The sequence below is a fragment of the Elephantulus edwardii genome, unplaced genomic scaffold, assembly GCF_000299155.1.
Source record: "Elephantulus edwardii isolate Elephantulus edwardi_28Jun2011 unplaced genomic scaffold, EleEdw1.0 scaffold00020, whole genome shotgun sequence".
NCBI classification, from domain to species: domain Eukaryota; kingdom Metazoa; phylum Chordata; class Mammalia; order Macroscelidea; family Macroscelididae; genus Elephantulus; species Elephantulus edwardii.
In genome coordinates, this window is record NW_006399770.1 from 764,124 (window position 1) to 782,279 (window position 18,156).

General features: G+C 42.2%; 1 protein-coding gene and 1 pseudogene across 1 annotated transcript in view; both read left to right on the top strand.

The window, feature by feature from the left end:
* ABCA4 (ATP-binding cassette, sub-family A (ABC1), member 4) overlaps nt 1-18,156 on the top strand; it is a 246,946-nt gene that overhangs the window by 177,425 nt on the left and 51,365 nt on the right. Inside the window, exons 27-30 of the mRNA XM_006882479.1 lie at nt 6,206-6,456; nt 7,181-7,305; nt 7,804-7,902; nt 8,659-8,845. Of these exons, the coding sequence (XP_006882541.1) occupies nt 6,206-6,456; nt 7,181-7,305; nt 7,804-7,902; nt 8,659-8,845 (662 nt within the window). The remainder of the gene's footprint in view (nt 1-6,205; nt 6,457-7,180; nt 7,306-7,803; nt 7,903-8,658; nt 8,846-18,156) is intronic.
* On the top strand, nt 1,210-2,545 carry LOC102850930 (annotated as a pseudogene).

The window sequence follows — 18,156 nt, forward strand, 5'->3', positions numbered from 1 at the left end:
GAATGAATGCATGGCAAAGTAGACATCCTGGATAAATGTGGAAGGGCATGAGGGAATACTCACTTTTGGATGCAGGTTGATTGTAGGTTTTCTACAAACTTAATAGTAGGTATTGCTTGTATGTTAATACAGACTCTAGAAGGGGCTCAATCATGCAGACATTTCAGATATTTATCACCAAACCACTGAGGACCAAAGCGCCTGGCTTCAAGACAAAGGACCATCGACTTGAGGATGGTCTGTATTGAATTGAAACAACACAGTTCATAAAGGCCATGTTCGGCATTCTATTTTAGTGAACAGCAACTAGTGTTCAGAAAATTTGCAAGTGGCCTCTAAAATAGAACTGTTGCTCTCATCCCATCTAAAGCAAAGGGGAGTGGAAAAAATGCAAAACCTCAAGGGAACAATTGGTCCAAAGGAAGAATGGCCCTCGTAATGAACCACAGCCACACAACTCCAAGACCAGAAGGACTAAGTAGTGCCTGCTGACTACTTCCAGCCACTCTGGGATCCCAGTCAGAAAGAATGTAGAACAGAAAATAAAATTTGCTAAAAATACCAGACTTACTTGTCAGAGGAGTCCTGCAAACTATAGTATTAGACACCCTTCTGACCTGGAACTGAAGCCATCCCCAGAGATCGCCTGTCCGCCAAACAGTAATCAGATCATAAACAGCAGCACTTGAGAGTTCTGAGGAATGTTTTGCTTAGAACAACCAATTATACAAGATTGAAAAGGCAATATATATCAAAAAGCAAAGATATGAAGGAGTAGAAAATCCAGAAGAAAGGAAGTAGGGAGCCAAGAACAGAAATGTGTAGAGTACTGGTAGACTGGAAGGCAGGCCTTCTATAGTGTCTGTCTGGAGCCTTCTAAGTTTGCAGGTTGACCTCTGGAATATGATTGTTGCTCTCTCCCAGATAAAGCAAAGGGGAGTGAAGAGAAAGACTAAAAAAATAATTAGTCCAAATGACATGGGTACATGAACCACAGCCAACACAACCCCAAGACCAGAATGCCATGATACAAAGTGTCATATGGGAGACTGGTGGAGAGGTGATGAAAGCTGGAATGTGGGCTTGCCTTCCTTAAAAAAAAAAAATTATCTTGAGTGCGTTACTTACCTTGACTCTTAGCTTGTTGGGGACGGTAACCGGAACCCGCTGTCCACTCCTTTCATCCTTGCTTTCTAACCTGTAGTCAGAATGCGTGAGTGCATCTCCATCCATGTTGGCCAGGCTGGTGTCCAGATTGGCACTGCCTGCTGGGAGCTCTACTGTCTGGAGCACAGCATCCAGATGCCAAGTGACAAGACCATTGGGGGAGGAGATGACTCCTTCAACACCTTCTTCAGTGAGACTGGTGCTGGCAAGCATGTGCCCAGGGCGGTGTTTGTAGACCTGGAACCCACAGTTATTGATGAAGTTCGCACTGGCACCTACTGCCAGCTCTTCCACCCTGAGCAGCTCATCACAGGTAAGGAAGATGCTGTCAGTAATTATGCCCATGGGCACTACACCATCAGCAAAGAGATCAGTGACCTCGTCTTGGACCGAATAAGAAAACTGGCTGACCAGTGCACAGGTCTCCAGGGCTTCTTGGTTTTACACAGCTTCGGTGGGGGAACCGGTTCTGGCTTCACATCCCTGCTGATGGAGCGCCTATCTGTTGATTATGGCAAGAAGTCCAAACTGGAGTTCTCCGTTTACCCATCCCCCCAGGTTTCCACAGCTGTGGTCGAGCCCTACAACTCCATTCTCACCACCCACACCACCCTGGAGCACTAAGATTGTGCCTTCATGTGAGGCCATCTATGACATCTGCCGCAGAAACCTTGATATTGAATGCCCAACCTACACTAACCTTAACCACCTTATTAGTCAGATTGTGTCCTCAATCACTGCTTCCCTCAGATTTGATGGTGCCCTGAATGTCGATCTGACAGAATTCCAGACCAACCTGGTGCCCTATCCCTGCATCCACTTCCCTCTGGCCACATACGCCCCCTTTATCTCTGCTGAGAAAGCTTACCATGAACAACTTTCTGTAGCAGAGATTACCAATGCTTGCTTTGAGCCAGCCAACCAGATGGTGAAATGTGACCCTCGCCATGGTAAATACATGGCTTGCTGCCTGTTGTACCATAGTGATGTGGTTCCCAAAGATGTCAATGCTGCCATTGCCACCATCAAGACCAAACGCAGCATCCAGTTTGTGGATTGGTGCCCCACTGGCTTCAAGGTTGGTATTAATTACCAACCTCCCACTGTGGTGCCTGGTGGAGCCCTGGCCAAGGTGCAGCGAGCTGTGTGCATGCTGAGCAACACCACAGCCATTGCTGAGGCCTGGGCTCGCCTGGACCACAAATTTGATCTGATGTATGCCAAGCGTGCCTTTGTTCACTGGTACATGGATGAGGGGATGGAGGAAGGAGAGTTTTCTGAGGCCCGTGAGGACATGGCTGCCCTTGAGAAGGATTATGAGGAGGTGGGTGTGGATTCTGTTGAAGGAAAGGCCGAGGAAGAAGGAGAAGAGTACTAATTCCTTCCAGCCCTTTAGCATATCACACTCAGAATTGACAAAGCTTTCTGACTAGATTGTCTCTATCAATGTAATCATGTCTTATTTTTCCATGTGTTCCTCTCAGATTTTTTCCCATCATGTCTCAAAGTAAAAAAAAAAAAAGAAAAAAGAAAAGCAAAAAAAAATTGTCTTGAAATATTTTAGATAGATATAATGAATAATAAAAGACAAAAAAAATTACAGGAAAGTAATTTGCCTTACAAACTATAGCTGAATAACGTTTAAAAGAAATCAAATGACATATTGCATCGGAATGGGGCAAATCTGCAAAAGACAGCTTTAAAGAGTTAAAAAACAACGTCATCTTAAGGACTTGGGTGTATCTAACTAGAACCATCTTAGTCTCACTTCATATAAATGTGAAAGCTGAGTAATAAAGAAGACCAAGGGGAAAGGTCTGCCTTTGAATGATGATGTTGGTAGCGAATATTGAATATACCAGAAATTTCCATATGACACACAAATCTGCCTTAAAAGAAGTACAGCAGGGGGAGCTCTGGTGGCCTAGTGGCAAGAAGCTGCAACTACAATCCCAGAGGTGCATGGTTCGAATCCACCAGATACTCTGCCAGGGAAGGAGGGGCAATCTCCTCCAGTACCGGTCAGATCTGGTTTGACGGTACACGCACACAAAAATAATAAAATAAAATAAAAAAATATTACAAAGAAAAGAAGTACAGCTAGGATGCTCTTGAGAAGCAATGATGGCAAGACTTTGTTTTACATGATTGGGACATGTTGCCAGAAGGATACTGTTTTGTAAGGTGGAGTGTCACTGAAAAAGCAGAAGGTCCTCTGTGAGATAAACTGATGCAGAGACTACAACAGTGGCTCAAACATACCACAGGTTTTTAAGGATGGCACAGGACCAGACAGGGTTTCATTCTGTTGTATGGATGGTCACAATGAGTTGGAATCAATTCCAAGCATCTAGCAGTGACAACAACTGTGCACCAACCAGCATCCCCTAGGTGGTCCCTGTCGGCTCAGTGATAGATGCTTTTCAAATGAACGTCAGCTGGGGATGTTAAGCCATAGCTGCCATAACCAGCAACTTACATATTGACTATAAAGTGTGTTCATGTATGCTATATAATTAAATCTCCATACCAACTCTGCTAAATGTTCTAATTTTAGTTTTATGGAAGAGAAATTCAGATTCAGCCAGGTGAAATCACTCCCTCAAATTTTTGTATCCAGTAAGAACCAGAATCCACAAGCTCAGATACCCTGACCAAGTTCCTTAGTCTTTCTACCACTTCTCAGAAGCCTCTAATTCTCAGAAAGAACCAAGTTGACTTTGAATTTTAATTTTTTTAGTAAACAGGCAATTTATTTTGTTGTAAAAATTTAAATAAAAATCCACTTCCTAAACAACATGCCTCTGGAAACTCTATGAACTTTGAGAAATGACAATAGTTATAGTAAGGCTTCAGGTCTTTTGTTCATAGGTATGCTCTGCGTCGTGCTCAACTCAATGGCACTCAACAACAATGTGCAAAGGCTTAAGTCTTTCTTTCTGTCTTATCCCACTTTTACCTGATTCTCCCTTAATAGTTGGTTTGTTTCCTTTCATAGCTTTGAAGGTCTGATAGTGTGCATGTGTACATAAAATATCACTTTTCTTTGTGTATGATATATGCTTTTAACATAAATATGATCTTAGTATTCATTTTGGAGGATCTCTGGTGGCCTAGTCATAAGAAGCTGCACTGCAATTCCAAAGGCTTGTGGTTTGAATCCACAGGCTGCTCTGCACTAGAATGATGAGCATTCTCCTCCTGTGCAATTTACTGCCTCTGAAAACCTGCTGGAGAGTCAGCAGTGGGTTGACTCTGACTTAAAGGCACACAATAACAACAACAACAACATTATATATATATATATATATATATATATATATATCCCTGTAATTGGGGTTTTTTTTGCTTAGTTAGATATTTAATACCTCTCCTCATGTCAATACATTTATTGTTGTTGTTTGTTGCTGTTAGGTCAACAGCAACCCTTTGAACAAAAGATCTGAACCCTGTTCTATCTTGTGCCGTCCTCACATTTTCTGACACGCAAGAGCCGATTGCAACAGTCACCATGTCAATCCACCTGGTTGAGGGTCTTCTCCTTCACTGACCCTCTGTCCTTCCAAGCATCATGTCCCTCTCCAAGGAATACCCACCCCCTAGCAAAATACCCAAAGTTTGTGAGGCAAAGCCTCATCATTTTCTTTCCTCCAAAGAACACTCTGGCTACATCCTCTCCAAGATATATCCGTTTGTGTCTGGCCATCCAGAGGATGTTTCATGCTCTTCTCCAACTCCACAGGTCAAAGGCATCAATTCTTTTTGTCATCTTTATTCACTGTCCAGCTCTCAGATGCATAGTAAGTGATCGGAATGACTATGGCCTGGATCAGATGCACCTTAGTCCTAAAACTGAAATCATTACTACTCAATAATTTGGAATGATCCCTAACTGCAGATTTTCCCAGTGCAGTGCATCTCCTTATTTCCTGACTGCTGATAGTAAGGGTGTTAATTGTGTATCTGAGCAAAATGAAGCTGTTGACAGTTTGAGTCTCCTCTCCATCCATCATGATGTTGCCTAATCGGTTCAGTGTTAAGAATCTTTGTTTTCCTGACATAGAGATACAATCCATACCAAAGGCTGCATTCCTTAACCTTCTGCAGCAAGTGCTTCAAGTACTCCTCACATTGAGCAAGCAAGTTGTGTCATCTGTAAAATGCAGTTTATTGATGAGTCTCCTTCCAGTCTATATGCCACACTCCTCCTCAGAGTCCAGCTTCTTGAATAATTTGCTCAGCATACATATTAAATAGGTATAGGAAGAGAATACAACCCTGACACACTCCCTTCTTAATTTTAAACCACACAGTGTTCCCCCGCTCTGTTTGCACCACAGCCTCCTGGCTCAGGTACAGGTTCTGCATGAGCACAGTTAAGTGCTCTGGAACTTCCATTCTTCTCAATTTCAGCTGCAACTTGTTATGATCCACACAGTCAAATGCCTTTGCACAGTAGTGAAGTCAATACATTTAGGTCTGTATTTTCTCTTGAACTGAGCTGGAACCAACTCATCGCTGACCCTACAATGAGGTTTCAGCGGCTGTAAATCTCATGGGAGGAGATTGCCCTTCTTTCTCTTTTGGAACAGCTGGTGGATTCAAAACACCTGACTTGTGGCAAGAAGCTGCACTGCAATCTCAGAGGTGTGTGGTTCAAATCCACCAGGTGCTCCACTGGAGAAGGAGGGACAATCTCCTCTTGTACCAGTCAGATCTGATTTGATGGTACATACACAAAAAATAATAAAATTTTTAAAAAAAACACACAAACAAACAACACCTGACTTTAGTTTGGCAGTGCAATTCCTTGCCCACTAAACCACCAGAGCTCCTTTTATAGCTATAGAGAATTCCAATGCTGTTTTAGGCAATTTTGTCTATAGTTTATTTATAGTTGGATATGTTGTTGTACCTGAATGAGTGTTTTGTTGCTGACTTCAGTGAGAGGAGACCTAATGCTATAAAAAGAAATTATATATGAGGTTCAGTTCCAGTGGGTATTTTTGTAAATGATTAATTCAGTTTTCCAAACCAGGTAGCACTCCATGGAAAGGAGAAGGTGTCAGTCTCCAACACCCCAGTTTGGGTCCCAGAGAGACCACCAGGCCAATTACCCAGGACTCCACAGAGCCAGCCCCTTGCCCAGAAGGCCAGCCTCACCCACAGCCGGAGAACCACAGCGCCTCATTCAACACAGGGATGCAGCTGGTGCTGCAGCACATGCAGGCCCTGCTGGTGAAGCGGTTCCACCACTCCACAAGGAGCCACAAGGACTTCCTGGCTCAGGTCTCCCTGCGGGGCGGGTCTTTCCCCCACCCCCCCATCTCGCACTGTCAGCTCACTCCTTGCCCAGCCTGTGTGTCCTCTCCTGGCCTTACAGTCCTCACCTGGGCCTTCTCCTGCCTGGGGTCAGATGCCAACACTGGTTCTCCATTCTGTCAATCAACTTTGCGTCCTCCTTGTCAGACCTTCATTTTGCTTCTGAATAACACAACATTGCTCTGTATGTACTAGACTTCACCAAGCAGAGAAAACAGAATAGTAGTGAATGGTGTGTTAATATTGTTTTGAGTTTTACAGCAAAGGGTGAAGTCATATTTTCATTGTGTTTTTTTTTACAATGATCCTACATATCAAAGTCATTATCTTTTTTTTTCTTGGATATTTTTCATTCAAAGGAAAATAAAAACCCTCATCACAACTTCTAGTCCAGATAACAGTGAGTTATTGGATCTGTCCTTTGAACTCTTCTTTAATCTCTGACTACATTAAGCTTCTTTACCAATTACTGTAACTTTATATTTTCTTCCATTTCCTCCTGCCTATTTTTTCACACACTATTTCCCCTGCTTATAATGTTCCCAAGAAGCCAGACCTTTCCCCTCTGAGCCCAGTTATGAGACTGCAGAGTAAGTGATTAAAAGAATGTGTGTGGAGAGGTGTGAGTGGAAATGATGTATTTAACATCTCAGATATCACAGCTCATGTTTCCACATCTGTTTTCCTACAGATTGTTCTCCCAGCCACTTTTGTGTTATTGGCTCTGATGCTTTCCATCATTGTCCCTCCTTTTGGGGAATACCCTGCTCTGACCCTTCAACCCTGGATGTATGGGCAGCAGTACACCTTCTTCAGGTGGGCAGACTATTCCTGAGGGTAGCAGGCACCCTCCAGGCTGTGGGGCTCATGGCCACATGTTGCTCTGTAGGCCCTGCCCATCCTGCTTCCACAGGCCAGTCATCAATGTGGTGGGGATTCCTGGGCTGCCCTTAGAGGAAGGTGATCACACATGATAAACAGGACTGCTGGGGGAGGGGACTCAGGAAAGCAGAAGACACTCCAATGAGGACTTGAAGCTCCTTTGAGAGGCACAGACAGTATATGCCATTGGACGGCTGGGTGTGTTTGGAGGCCACCAGGTTCCCAGTAGAGCTGCAGCTATCTTGTGGCAGAGTTCTGTCTGAGCAACCACAGCTTCAAGCCTCATGCTGGCACATGTTGTTGTTGTTACATGCCATCAAGTTGAGTATGACTCACAGCAACCTTGTCCCTTTCTTAAACTTGCATGTTTACTGCTTTTATCCATTCTCAGTATCATGTATATGTGGAATAAGCTTTTCTTGGTCTGTCTAGCATGGATGAACCAGGCAACGAGCACCTCGAGGTCCTTGCCGACGTCCTCCTGAACAAGCCAGGCTTTGGCAACCGCTGCCTGAAGGAAGAGTGGTTCCCGTAAGTCCCTGCACACTCCTGCCCTCATCCCAGCAGCTCCCCTGGAACCTCCAGGAGCCACAGGCCCAGGACAACCATAATTTGTGTTACGTAAATCACTTCCATGTCTCTGATGAGCTCTGGCCCAGGCTTTCCTTCAGTAATCATGGTGTGGGAGTGTTCTCTACTTCTTAGAAAATCCCTGGCTTATTGGAGAGGTCTATATTCCTCCAATAGAAAATTCTATATTGACTTGATATATGCTTTCCCATAATTTAATGCAAAGATTTCTAAGTAGAGGAGTGAGAAAGATAGGGGTTTTGCTATTGTGTAACTGGATCTAGGAAGGTGTTGATCAGCTCTGTTACCATAACAAGAAGGGCATTCAAGAGAACAGGATCTAACTAGCGATCCACTTGGGATCCTAAAAATCCAATATCATTTTAACCTCTTTTCTCATCTAGTCTTTTCCAGAGCCATTGGTAATTTCAAACTGCTCTATTTGTTCTTATCTCTGCTATTTGCTCTCTGTCTCAATATCTGGAGCCTCTAGGTGGAAAAACAGGGAGACAAAAAGAGAGGGGTCACAAACAGATCATATACCACAGCCTTCATTTAATCAATCAGAAAAACCCTAGTCTTGGTTTCTCTTGAAAAGAAACTGAATTCCTAGAGTTTAAGGAAAAAAATGCAGGGGTCTGTTGAGAAGGACACTGTGTCTCATTTCTCTGGACTTTGGTGAAACTTGAAACAGACTGAAGTCTTTTCTTCCCCTAGGGAGTATCCTTGTGGCAATTCTACGCCCTGGAAGACGCCCTCTGTGTCTCCGAATATCTCCCATCTGTTCCAGAATCGGAAGTGGACTCCATACAACCCCTCACCCTCCTGCAAGTGCAGCACCAGAGAGAAGCTCACCATGCTGCCTGAATGCCCAGAGGGTGCTGGGGGACTCCCTCCCCCTCAGGTACCTCCACCCTACCATAGGAGTAACACTGTTGTTGTTATAGTTGTTCCCGCCTGAGTCAGTTCCAGCTCATGCAGAGTAGACCTGCACTGCAGAGGGATTTCAGAACTGTGACCTTTGGACTCAGACTTTCAGGCCTGTCTCCCAAGTTGCCTCTGGGTGAGTTAATACTGTTGACTGCTGAGCCAGCAGTTAAGCATGTAACTGCTTCTACCACCTAAGGATTCATAGCAAAACCAAGAGAGCTGCAAGTTGGCCTGAGACAGCAAGGATTTGTGGGAAATAAACAATGTCTGCTGAATCTCTAGGCAGCTATTAGTTTTAAACTAACAGCTAAATGAAGGGCTAATGTAGGTTCCTTAAATCCTCTCACAGTGACAGCAACAATGGGAAGAGATTGTGAAGATGATGCAGGATCAGACAGGGTTTTGATCTGTGGTACATAGTGTTGCTGTGAGTTGGAGTCAACTCAATGACACTTAACAACATAGTGAGGAATAACTGTACTTATTTTACAGCATTGTTATGAAGATTCAATAAAATAATGTGTGGTGGTGTTGTTATGTGCCATCGAGTCCTCTGCGACTCATAGCGACCCTATGCACACTAGCCCTAAACCCTACTCTGTCCCTTGCCAATCTTATTGTCTTCGACATGCTTATCCCATTACCCCAGTTACAGAATCAATCCATCTTATTGAGGGTCTTCCTGTCCTGCGCTGGCCTTTCACCCTCCCAAGCATGACGTCCCTCTCCAAGAACTGATCCTGCCTTGCAACATGTCCAGAGTATGGCAGGCAGAGCTTCAGAATCCTTGCCTCCAAGGAACAGCCTGATTTCACCCTCTCCAGGACGAACCTGTTTGTTCTCCTAGCAGTCCATTCAATACTCTTCTCCAGCACCACAGCTCAAAGGCATCAACTCTCCTTCTATCATCCCTAGTCATTGTCCAGCTCTCTGATGCATAGCTAGTAATTTCAAAGATGATGACCTGTATAGGTGCACCTTCGTCTCCAGACTGACATCATTGCTCCTCAGTATCTTGGAGAGGTCTTTGACACCAGACTTTCCCAATACAATTCGTCTTTTAATTTCCTGGCTGCTGGTACTAAGAGTGTTGATTGTAGAGCCAAGCAAATGGAAGCTGTCAACACTCTCAATCTCCTCATCATTCATCATGATGCTGCCAATCGGCCCAGTGGTGAGAATCTTTGTTTTCTTGATATTGAGCTTCAGTCCATATTAAAGGCCGCAGTCGTTGATCCTCCACAGCAAGCACTTCAGGTCCTCCTCAGTTTCAGCAAGCTGGGTTGTGTCATCTGCAGGTTGACAGATAACGCAGATTGTTGATAAGACTACCTCCAGTCCTGATGCCAGAGTTCTCCTCATAGAGTCCAGCCTCCCGAATAACCTGCTCCACATATAGATTGAAAAGATATGGAGATAGGACACATCCTTGATGCACACTCTTCCCAACTTTTACCCATGCAGTATTTCCTTGCTCTGTTCTGATGACTACCTCCTTGTCCAAGTATAGGTTTCATATAAGCACAATCAAGTGTTCTGGTATCCTTCTCTGAGTTAGCCACAGTTTGTTGTGATCCACACAGTCAAATGCCTTTGCATAGTCAATGAAACACAGATATTCCTCTGGTACTCCCTGCTTTCAGCCAAGATACATCTATCCCTAGTGCCACAGCCTCTTCTAAATCCAGCATGCACCTCTGACAGGTCTCTGTTGATGTGCTGTTCAGTTGTTTTTGGATAATCTTCAGCAGATCTTGCTTGCATGTGATACCAATGATACTGTTCTGTAATTTCTACACTCTGTTGGATCACCTTTCTTTGGAATGGGAACATATATAGGCCTCTTCCAATCAGTAGGCCAGGTGGTTGTCCTCCAGATTTCTTGGTATAACTTGGTGAGCACATACAGGGCAGCATCTGTTTGTTGAAATATGTCATTTGGTATGCCTTCCATTCCTGGGCCTATAAAGATATTTTATCAGTCAAAATTAGATGACATTCAAATGATGAGTACCCCGAACTAAAACAAGACACAAGATGATTTCTCTCTCATGTAGGTTTATGTGAGTGGTCTTTGATGTTTGATTTTATTGCTTCCTGATGCTAAGAATGCAAGGCCTTGATTTAATTATTCAAGATAGCATCTACTTTGCAGGCAGCAAAATGGAAAAAAAGATGACAGAAAAGAAAAGGCAAAGTGCTGGAAATCTTTTAAAGAAGATTTTCAGAACCCACGTATAGCAGCAATGATATTGCTGGTGTGATGGCCTCTTATAAACCCAGCTTGAACTTCTGGCAGTTCTCTTTCAATCTATTTTCTTGCTGATTTTGGATGATCTTCAGCAATATTTTGCTTGCTTTTGATACTAATGATATTGTTCAATAATTTGCACATTTTACTGGATCACCTTTCTTAGAATGGGGACAAATACAGCTCTCTTCCAGTCAATTGGCCAGGTAAGCTATCTTCCAAATTTTCTGGCCACAACTGGTGAGCCTATTCAGGGTTGCATCAGTTACGTGAAACATTTGTGTCCCATTGACTCCTAGGGTCTTATTTTTTGGTCAAAGTCTTCAATGCAGCTTAAACTTTTTCTCTCATTACCATTGACTCTTTAAATGCTACTTCTTGAAATATTTCAGTGTTGATCAATTCTTTGTAGTACAATGACTGTTTATTCCTGGGATCTTTTAAAGCTTCCGTATCTTTCAAGACTTTGTCCTTAGTATCTCTCAGTATTACAAGTCAAGGCTTGAATTCTTTTTTTAGTTCTTTCACTTTGAGGAATATATACAAGTTGTTCCCTTTTAATTCTCCAACTCCAGCTCTTTGTACATTCCATTGTAATACTTTGCTTTGTCTTCTTGAACTGCCTGTTGAAATCTTCTGTTCATCTCTTTTACTTTGGCATATCCTTCCCTTTGTTTTGCCTTCTCTATGCTCTTGTGTGATTTTCATAGTCTCTTCTGGCATTTGTTTTGATCTTTTCTTCCCCCTATGTCTTTGTAACAACCTTTTTCTTTCTTCATGGATGATATCTTTAATGTCATTCCTTAATTCATCTGGTCTTTGATCAATACAGAAAGACTCTGTGCTTTACTGATTGTGCAAAGTCATCTGTGTGGATCACAGTAAGCTATGGCTATCATTGAGAAGAATGGGAATCCTATAACACTTACTCATATTCATACAAAACCTATACCTAGACCAAGAAGCTGATGTCTATACAGAGCAAGGGAACAGTGCATAGTTTAAAATCAAGAAAGATTATGTAAAACACAATCAAAGGCTATACTCTTCAATATATATTGAAGGCTCAACATCAAGAAAACAAAGATTCTTACCAGCTGAAAATACTGTGGATTGGGTCAAGTGTAGCTTAGTCTTTAAACTGGCATAATTGTTTCGACAGCAGACATGCTCAATGCATCATGCCTTTTGGTTTCTTGACTTATGCTACCATTGGTGTTGATTATTAATACAAATAAAATGAAATTGTTAACTTCAGTCTTTTTTTCCATCTATCATTATGCTGCCTTTTGGTCTAAGGATGAAAAAAAAAATTTTTTTATGTTGCGGTATAATCTATATTGAAGGCTATAGTCTTTGATCCTCTTCAATAAATGCTTCAAGTCTTCATTTTTTGCAAGCAAGATTGTCATCTACAGAAATGCAAGAAATAATGAATCTTCCCTCAATCCTGATGCCATATTCTTCTGCAAGTAGTTTAGCTTCTTGAATTACTTGCTCAACATTCATGTTGAACCAACTCAACTAATTGCCATTGAGTCAGAATGGACTCACAGCTGACCCTCCAGTGGATTCTCAGACGTTCTGAGTTTCATAGGAGGATATTGCCCATCTTTCTCCCTTTGAGCAGCTGGTGGGTTAGAACAAACTGCCTTTGAGTTGGTAGCACAACTCCTTACCCACTTGCCATCAGAGCTTCCTACATATTGAATAGGTGTGGAGAAAGTATGCAATCCTGAAGCATATCTTTGCTGATTTTAAGTCATACAATATCTCCTTGTTCTAACAATTGCTTCTTGGTTTATATAAAGCTATCATAGTTGTTATCGAGGGTTCTGTATTTGTGAGCTTCTAATTTTTCTATTTTATATCCTAGAAACATAGACGTTTGTATTTCTCAAGCAACATGGTTTTTTATTGTTCTACTTCTGCACCCCAAAGGAAGCCTTGCTTCTGTTTGGCTTATAGTCAAGTTCTGAGGTCCCTGTGACTGCATCTATTTAAACACATCAAGCATCAGGACGCCCAAGGCATGTGACACTGTAACTTAGCAAGGGGGGAGGTAGTTGACAAGTCTAGGTGCGCAGTGATTCATTTCCTAAATGATATATTCATGAAACTCTAAGACTGCCTGTCTAGCTTAGAATTTTATTTTCAGTAGTAATAGTTCTCATTTCCTGTGGAAAAAAAATTAAGAGCTACTACAGCCAAATCCTAGAAAATGTTGGGGATGTTCCTGGTATTTTTGTTCACTCTTGTATTTCCTCATTGTCCATACTTGTCTCCAGAGTAGAATAGAGCATTGGGCAACATTAACAATGTTCCACCTCACACACATTTATGTTAACATTATTTATCCCACTCACTCAAACACACCCAGCATAGAATAAGTCCAGAGAGTATGACCGTGATTCTGAGGCAATACTTTGTCCTCATTTGGAAAATGAAGGTGTAGATGCTTTGGTCTCTTAGGTTTCTTCCTACTCTGATATTCTTTGTGTGGTTGTTATTGTTGTTATGTTCCATCAAGTTGGAACTGATCATAGCTGAAACGCCAGCTAGTCTTCAGAGACTTTAAATCACACGGGAGGAGATTGCCCATATTTTCTTTCTCAAACACATGTCTTAGGGTTTGCAGTGCAACTTCTTACCAGTAGGCCACCAGATCTCCCTTTTGAACAGTTGTTGTTAGGGGCCATCCAGTCGAGTACGGCTTATAAGTGAAACCATGAACCACAGAGCTGAGTCCTGTCCTGTCTTCATTATCTCTGATACACTTGAGCCCACTGCTGTAGTCACCCTGTCAGTCCATATCGTTGGGGGAGTCTTCCTTTATTTCACAGAACCTCCTTCTTTTCAAGCATGATTTCCCTTTCCAAGGAATAGGTCCTCATAGCAACATGTCCAAAGCATGGGAGATGAAGCTTTGCCATTTTTGCCTCCAAGGAGCATTCTGGCTGCACTTTTTTTTTTATTATTTAATTTCTTTATTTTTCATTTCAGTGAACATCTACAGAGATTTTGGAATTCCATTCATTCATTGTTGCACCCCTCTCCCTGCCTCCCCACCCCCCACCCCCCATTTGCTCCTCTTCTTCAAACGCAACTTTTTAAGACATATCTGTTCATTCTTTTATTCAGTACTCTCCAGCAACACCACAGCTCAAAAACATCAATTCTTTTTTCTCATCCTTATTCATTGTCCAGCTCTCATCAGCATAGCAAATGATTGAAAAGACCATGGCCTGAATCAGGCATACTTTCATCTTTTTTTCCCCTCATGCTTTAATCCTCAAATTGACATCATTGCTCTTCAGTATTTTGGAGAGGTTCCTGACAGAGGATTTGCTTGGAGCAATACATCTGATCTCCTGACTGCTGGAACCAAGGGTATTGATTGTAGAGCCAAGCAAGAAGAAATCTTTAACAACTTCAATTCCATTTACTTCATTTGTCTCCATCTGTCGTGATGTTGATGTACCATCTGACCCAGTGGTAAGGACCTTTATTATCTTAAAGTTGAGATATAATACATATTGAAGGATGTAGTCCTTGATCTTCTGCACCAAGTATTTCAGGTCCTTCTTACTTTCAGCAAGCAAAGTTGTATAAATTGGTTGTTGATGAGTCTTCCTCCAATCTTGATGCCACGTTCTTCTTCACAAAGTCTAGTTTCATGATTTTCTGAGCATATAGATTGAATTTAGAAGGGCGTACGCCAGGGATGCATCCTATCTCCATACCTTTTCAACCTATACGCAGAACAGATTATCCGAGAGGCTAGGCTCTATGAGGAGAAATGTGGGGTCAAGATTGGTGGACGATTTATCAACAATCTGCATTATGCGGATGACACAACCCTGCTTGCTGAAACTGAAGAGGACCTGAAGCGCCTGCTGCAGAGTGTCAAGGACTGCAGCCTACAATATGGATTGAGGCTCAATGTCAAGAAGACAAAGATTCTCACCATTGGACCAATTGGCAGCATCAGGATGGATGGTGAAGAGATTGAGATTGTACACAGCTTTAGTTTGCTTGGCTCTGTAGTCAACAGTCTTGACACCAGCAGCCAGGAAATTAAAAGGCGCATTGAAATGGGAAAGTCTGCTGTTAGGGACCTCTCCAAAGTGCTGAAGAGCAATGGTGTCTCTTTGGAGACTAAGGTGCATCTGATACAGGCCATGGTCTTCGCAATCACCTGTTATGCATCAGAGAGTTGGACAATGACTAAGGAGGATAGAAGGAGAATTGATGCCTTTGAGCTGTGGTGCTGGAGAAGAGTATTGAGAATACCATGGACTGCTAGGAAAACAAACAGATTTGTCCTGGAAAGGGTTAAACCGGGTGGCTCCTCGGAGGCAAGGATTCTGAGGCTCCGTCTAACATACTTTGGACATGTTGTGAGGAGAGACCGGTCCTTGGAGAGGGACATCATGCTTGGGAGGGTGGAGGGATAGCGCAGGAGAGGAAGGCCCTCTATGAGGTGGATTGATTCAGTGATTGGGATAATTGGGATGGGAGTGTCAGAGACAGTGCGATTGGTACAGGACAGAGCGGAGTTTAGGGCTGTTGTACATAGGGTCGCTATGAGTCGCAGGCTACTCGACGGCACATAACAACAACAACAACATAGATTGAATAAGTATGGAGAAAGGATAAAACCCTGATGCACACTCTTCATTTTAATGAAGTATTCCCTTGTTCCATTCAGACAACAGCTTTTTGATCTAAGTAGATTTTGTATGAGCACAATTAAGTGTTCTGGGATTCCCATTCTTCTCAATATTAGCCTTAGTTTGTTGTGATCCACAAAGTCAAATGCTTTTGCATAGTAAATGAAATACAAATAGATATTCCTCTGGTACTCTCTGCTATCAGCCAGGATCCATCTGAAATCAGTAATGATATTGTTAGTGCAACAGCCTCTTCTAAACTCAGCTTCAACTTCTGGAAGTTCCCTGTCAGTGTTCTGTTTCAGCCATTTTTGGATGGTCTTCAGCAATATTTTGCTTGCATGACTGTGGAACAGACTATGAATTATTCATGTGCAAATTCAAATTGAAGAAAATGAAAACAAGTTCACAAAAACCAAACTATGATCTTGAGTCTATCTCACCTGAATTTAAAAATTATATCAAGAACAGATTTGAGACAGTGAAGACTAAGACCAGATGATTTATAGGATGATATCAACCAGATTATCTATGAAGATAGCAAAAGGCCATTACAAATACAGAGGAGGAAGAAAAGACAAACAATAGATGCCAGAAGAGACTCTGAAAATGTCACTAGACCAACAAGAAGCCAAAACAAAGGGAAAGAATGCTGCACTAAAGAGATGAACAGATTTCAAAAGGCAGCTCGAGAAAACAAAGTATTATAATGGAATGTACAAAGAGCTGGAGTAGCAGAATAAAAATGGAAGAATATGCTCAGCATTTATCAACATGAAAAACAAAATCAAGCTCAAACTGCAATACTATGGGCAAAATCTTGAATGATCCAGGAAGCATCAAAAGATACCAGGAATAAGCAGGGTCACTGTACCCTAAAAGTGGACAACACTGAAATATTTCAATAGAAAGCATATAATGAAGATTCATGAGTGATGAGGGAAGAAGTTCAAGCTACAATAAAGACACTGGCAAAAAATAAAGTCCCAGGAATCAGTGAAATACAAATTGACGTGTTTCAAGTAACTGATATAGTCCTGGATGTGCTTATCATTCTATGCCAGGAAGTTTGGCAGCTTGCAAACTGACTGGAAAAGATCCATATTTGTTTCCATTCCCAAGAAAGGAAGTCCAACAGAAGAGAAATTATCGAACATTGAATGAGAGTAGGGCCTAATTTGGAAGTGTTCCCTCTCTGAGCTATATAATTTACACGGAAATAGAGGTATGTTGTTATATGCCGTTGAGACACTGGAAACTCATAGTGACCCTATGTACAATAGCTCTGAATTCAACTCTATCCTGAAGCCAATCTCATTGTCTTGAACACACCTACCCCTCTTACCCCTGTTACTGTGTCAATCCATCTCATGTGGGATTTTAACTACCCCTTCACCTTTCCTTCTCCACGGACTGGTCCTTCCTGGCCACATGCCTAAAGACGGAAACTGAATTTCAAAATCCTTGCCTTCAAGGAGCAGCTTTGTTTCACCTTCTTCTGTTTGTTCTCTTAGCAGTCCATGGTATGTTCAATACTCTTCTCCAGCACCACAACTCAACACCATCAAACATTATTCTATCATCCTAAGTCATTATCCAGCTCTCTGATGCATAGCAATTAATTGCAAAGACTGTGACTTTGATCAGGCATACTTTAGTCTCTAGATTGACATCGTTGCTTCTCAGTACTCTAGAGAGGTGTCTGACAGAAGACTTTCCCAATGCAATTTGTCTTTTGATTTCCAGGCAGCTGGTACCAAGAGTGTTGATTGTGGAGGCAAGCAAACTGGACTTGTTAACAATCTCAATCTCTCCTCTGTTTATCATGACGCTGCCAGTTGGCCCAGTGATGAGAATCTTCGTTTTCTTGATGTTGATGAGCTTTAATCCATATTACAAACTATAGAACATTGACTGTCTCCAGCAAATACTTCAGGTCCCCCTCAGTTTCAGCAAGTAAAGTTGTGTCATCTGCATAATGTAGGTTGCTGATGAATCTTACTCCAATCCTGCCTGATGCCACATTCTACCTCATAAAAGTCCAGCCTCCCAAATGATCTGTTCCACATATAGATTGAAAAGATACACATCCCTGATGTATACCTTTCCTGATTTTGAACTATGCAATGTTTCCTTGCTCCATTCTGATGACCAATTCCTGGTCAAAATGTAAGTTTCACATAAGCATAATGAAGAGTTCTGTGATTCCCATTTTTCTCAAGGTTAGCCACAGGTTGTCATGATCCAGTCAAATTCCTTTGCAGAGTCAGTGAAACCCAAATAGACATTCCTCTGATACTCTTTGCTTTCAGCTAAGATCCATCTGACATTGGCTCTAATGTTCTTAGTGCCACGGCCTCT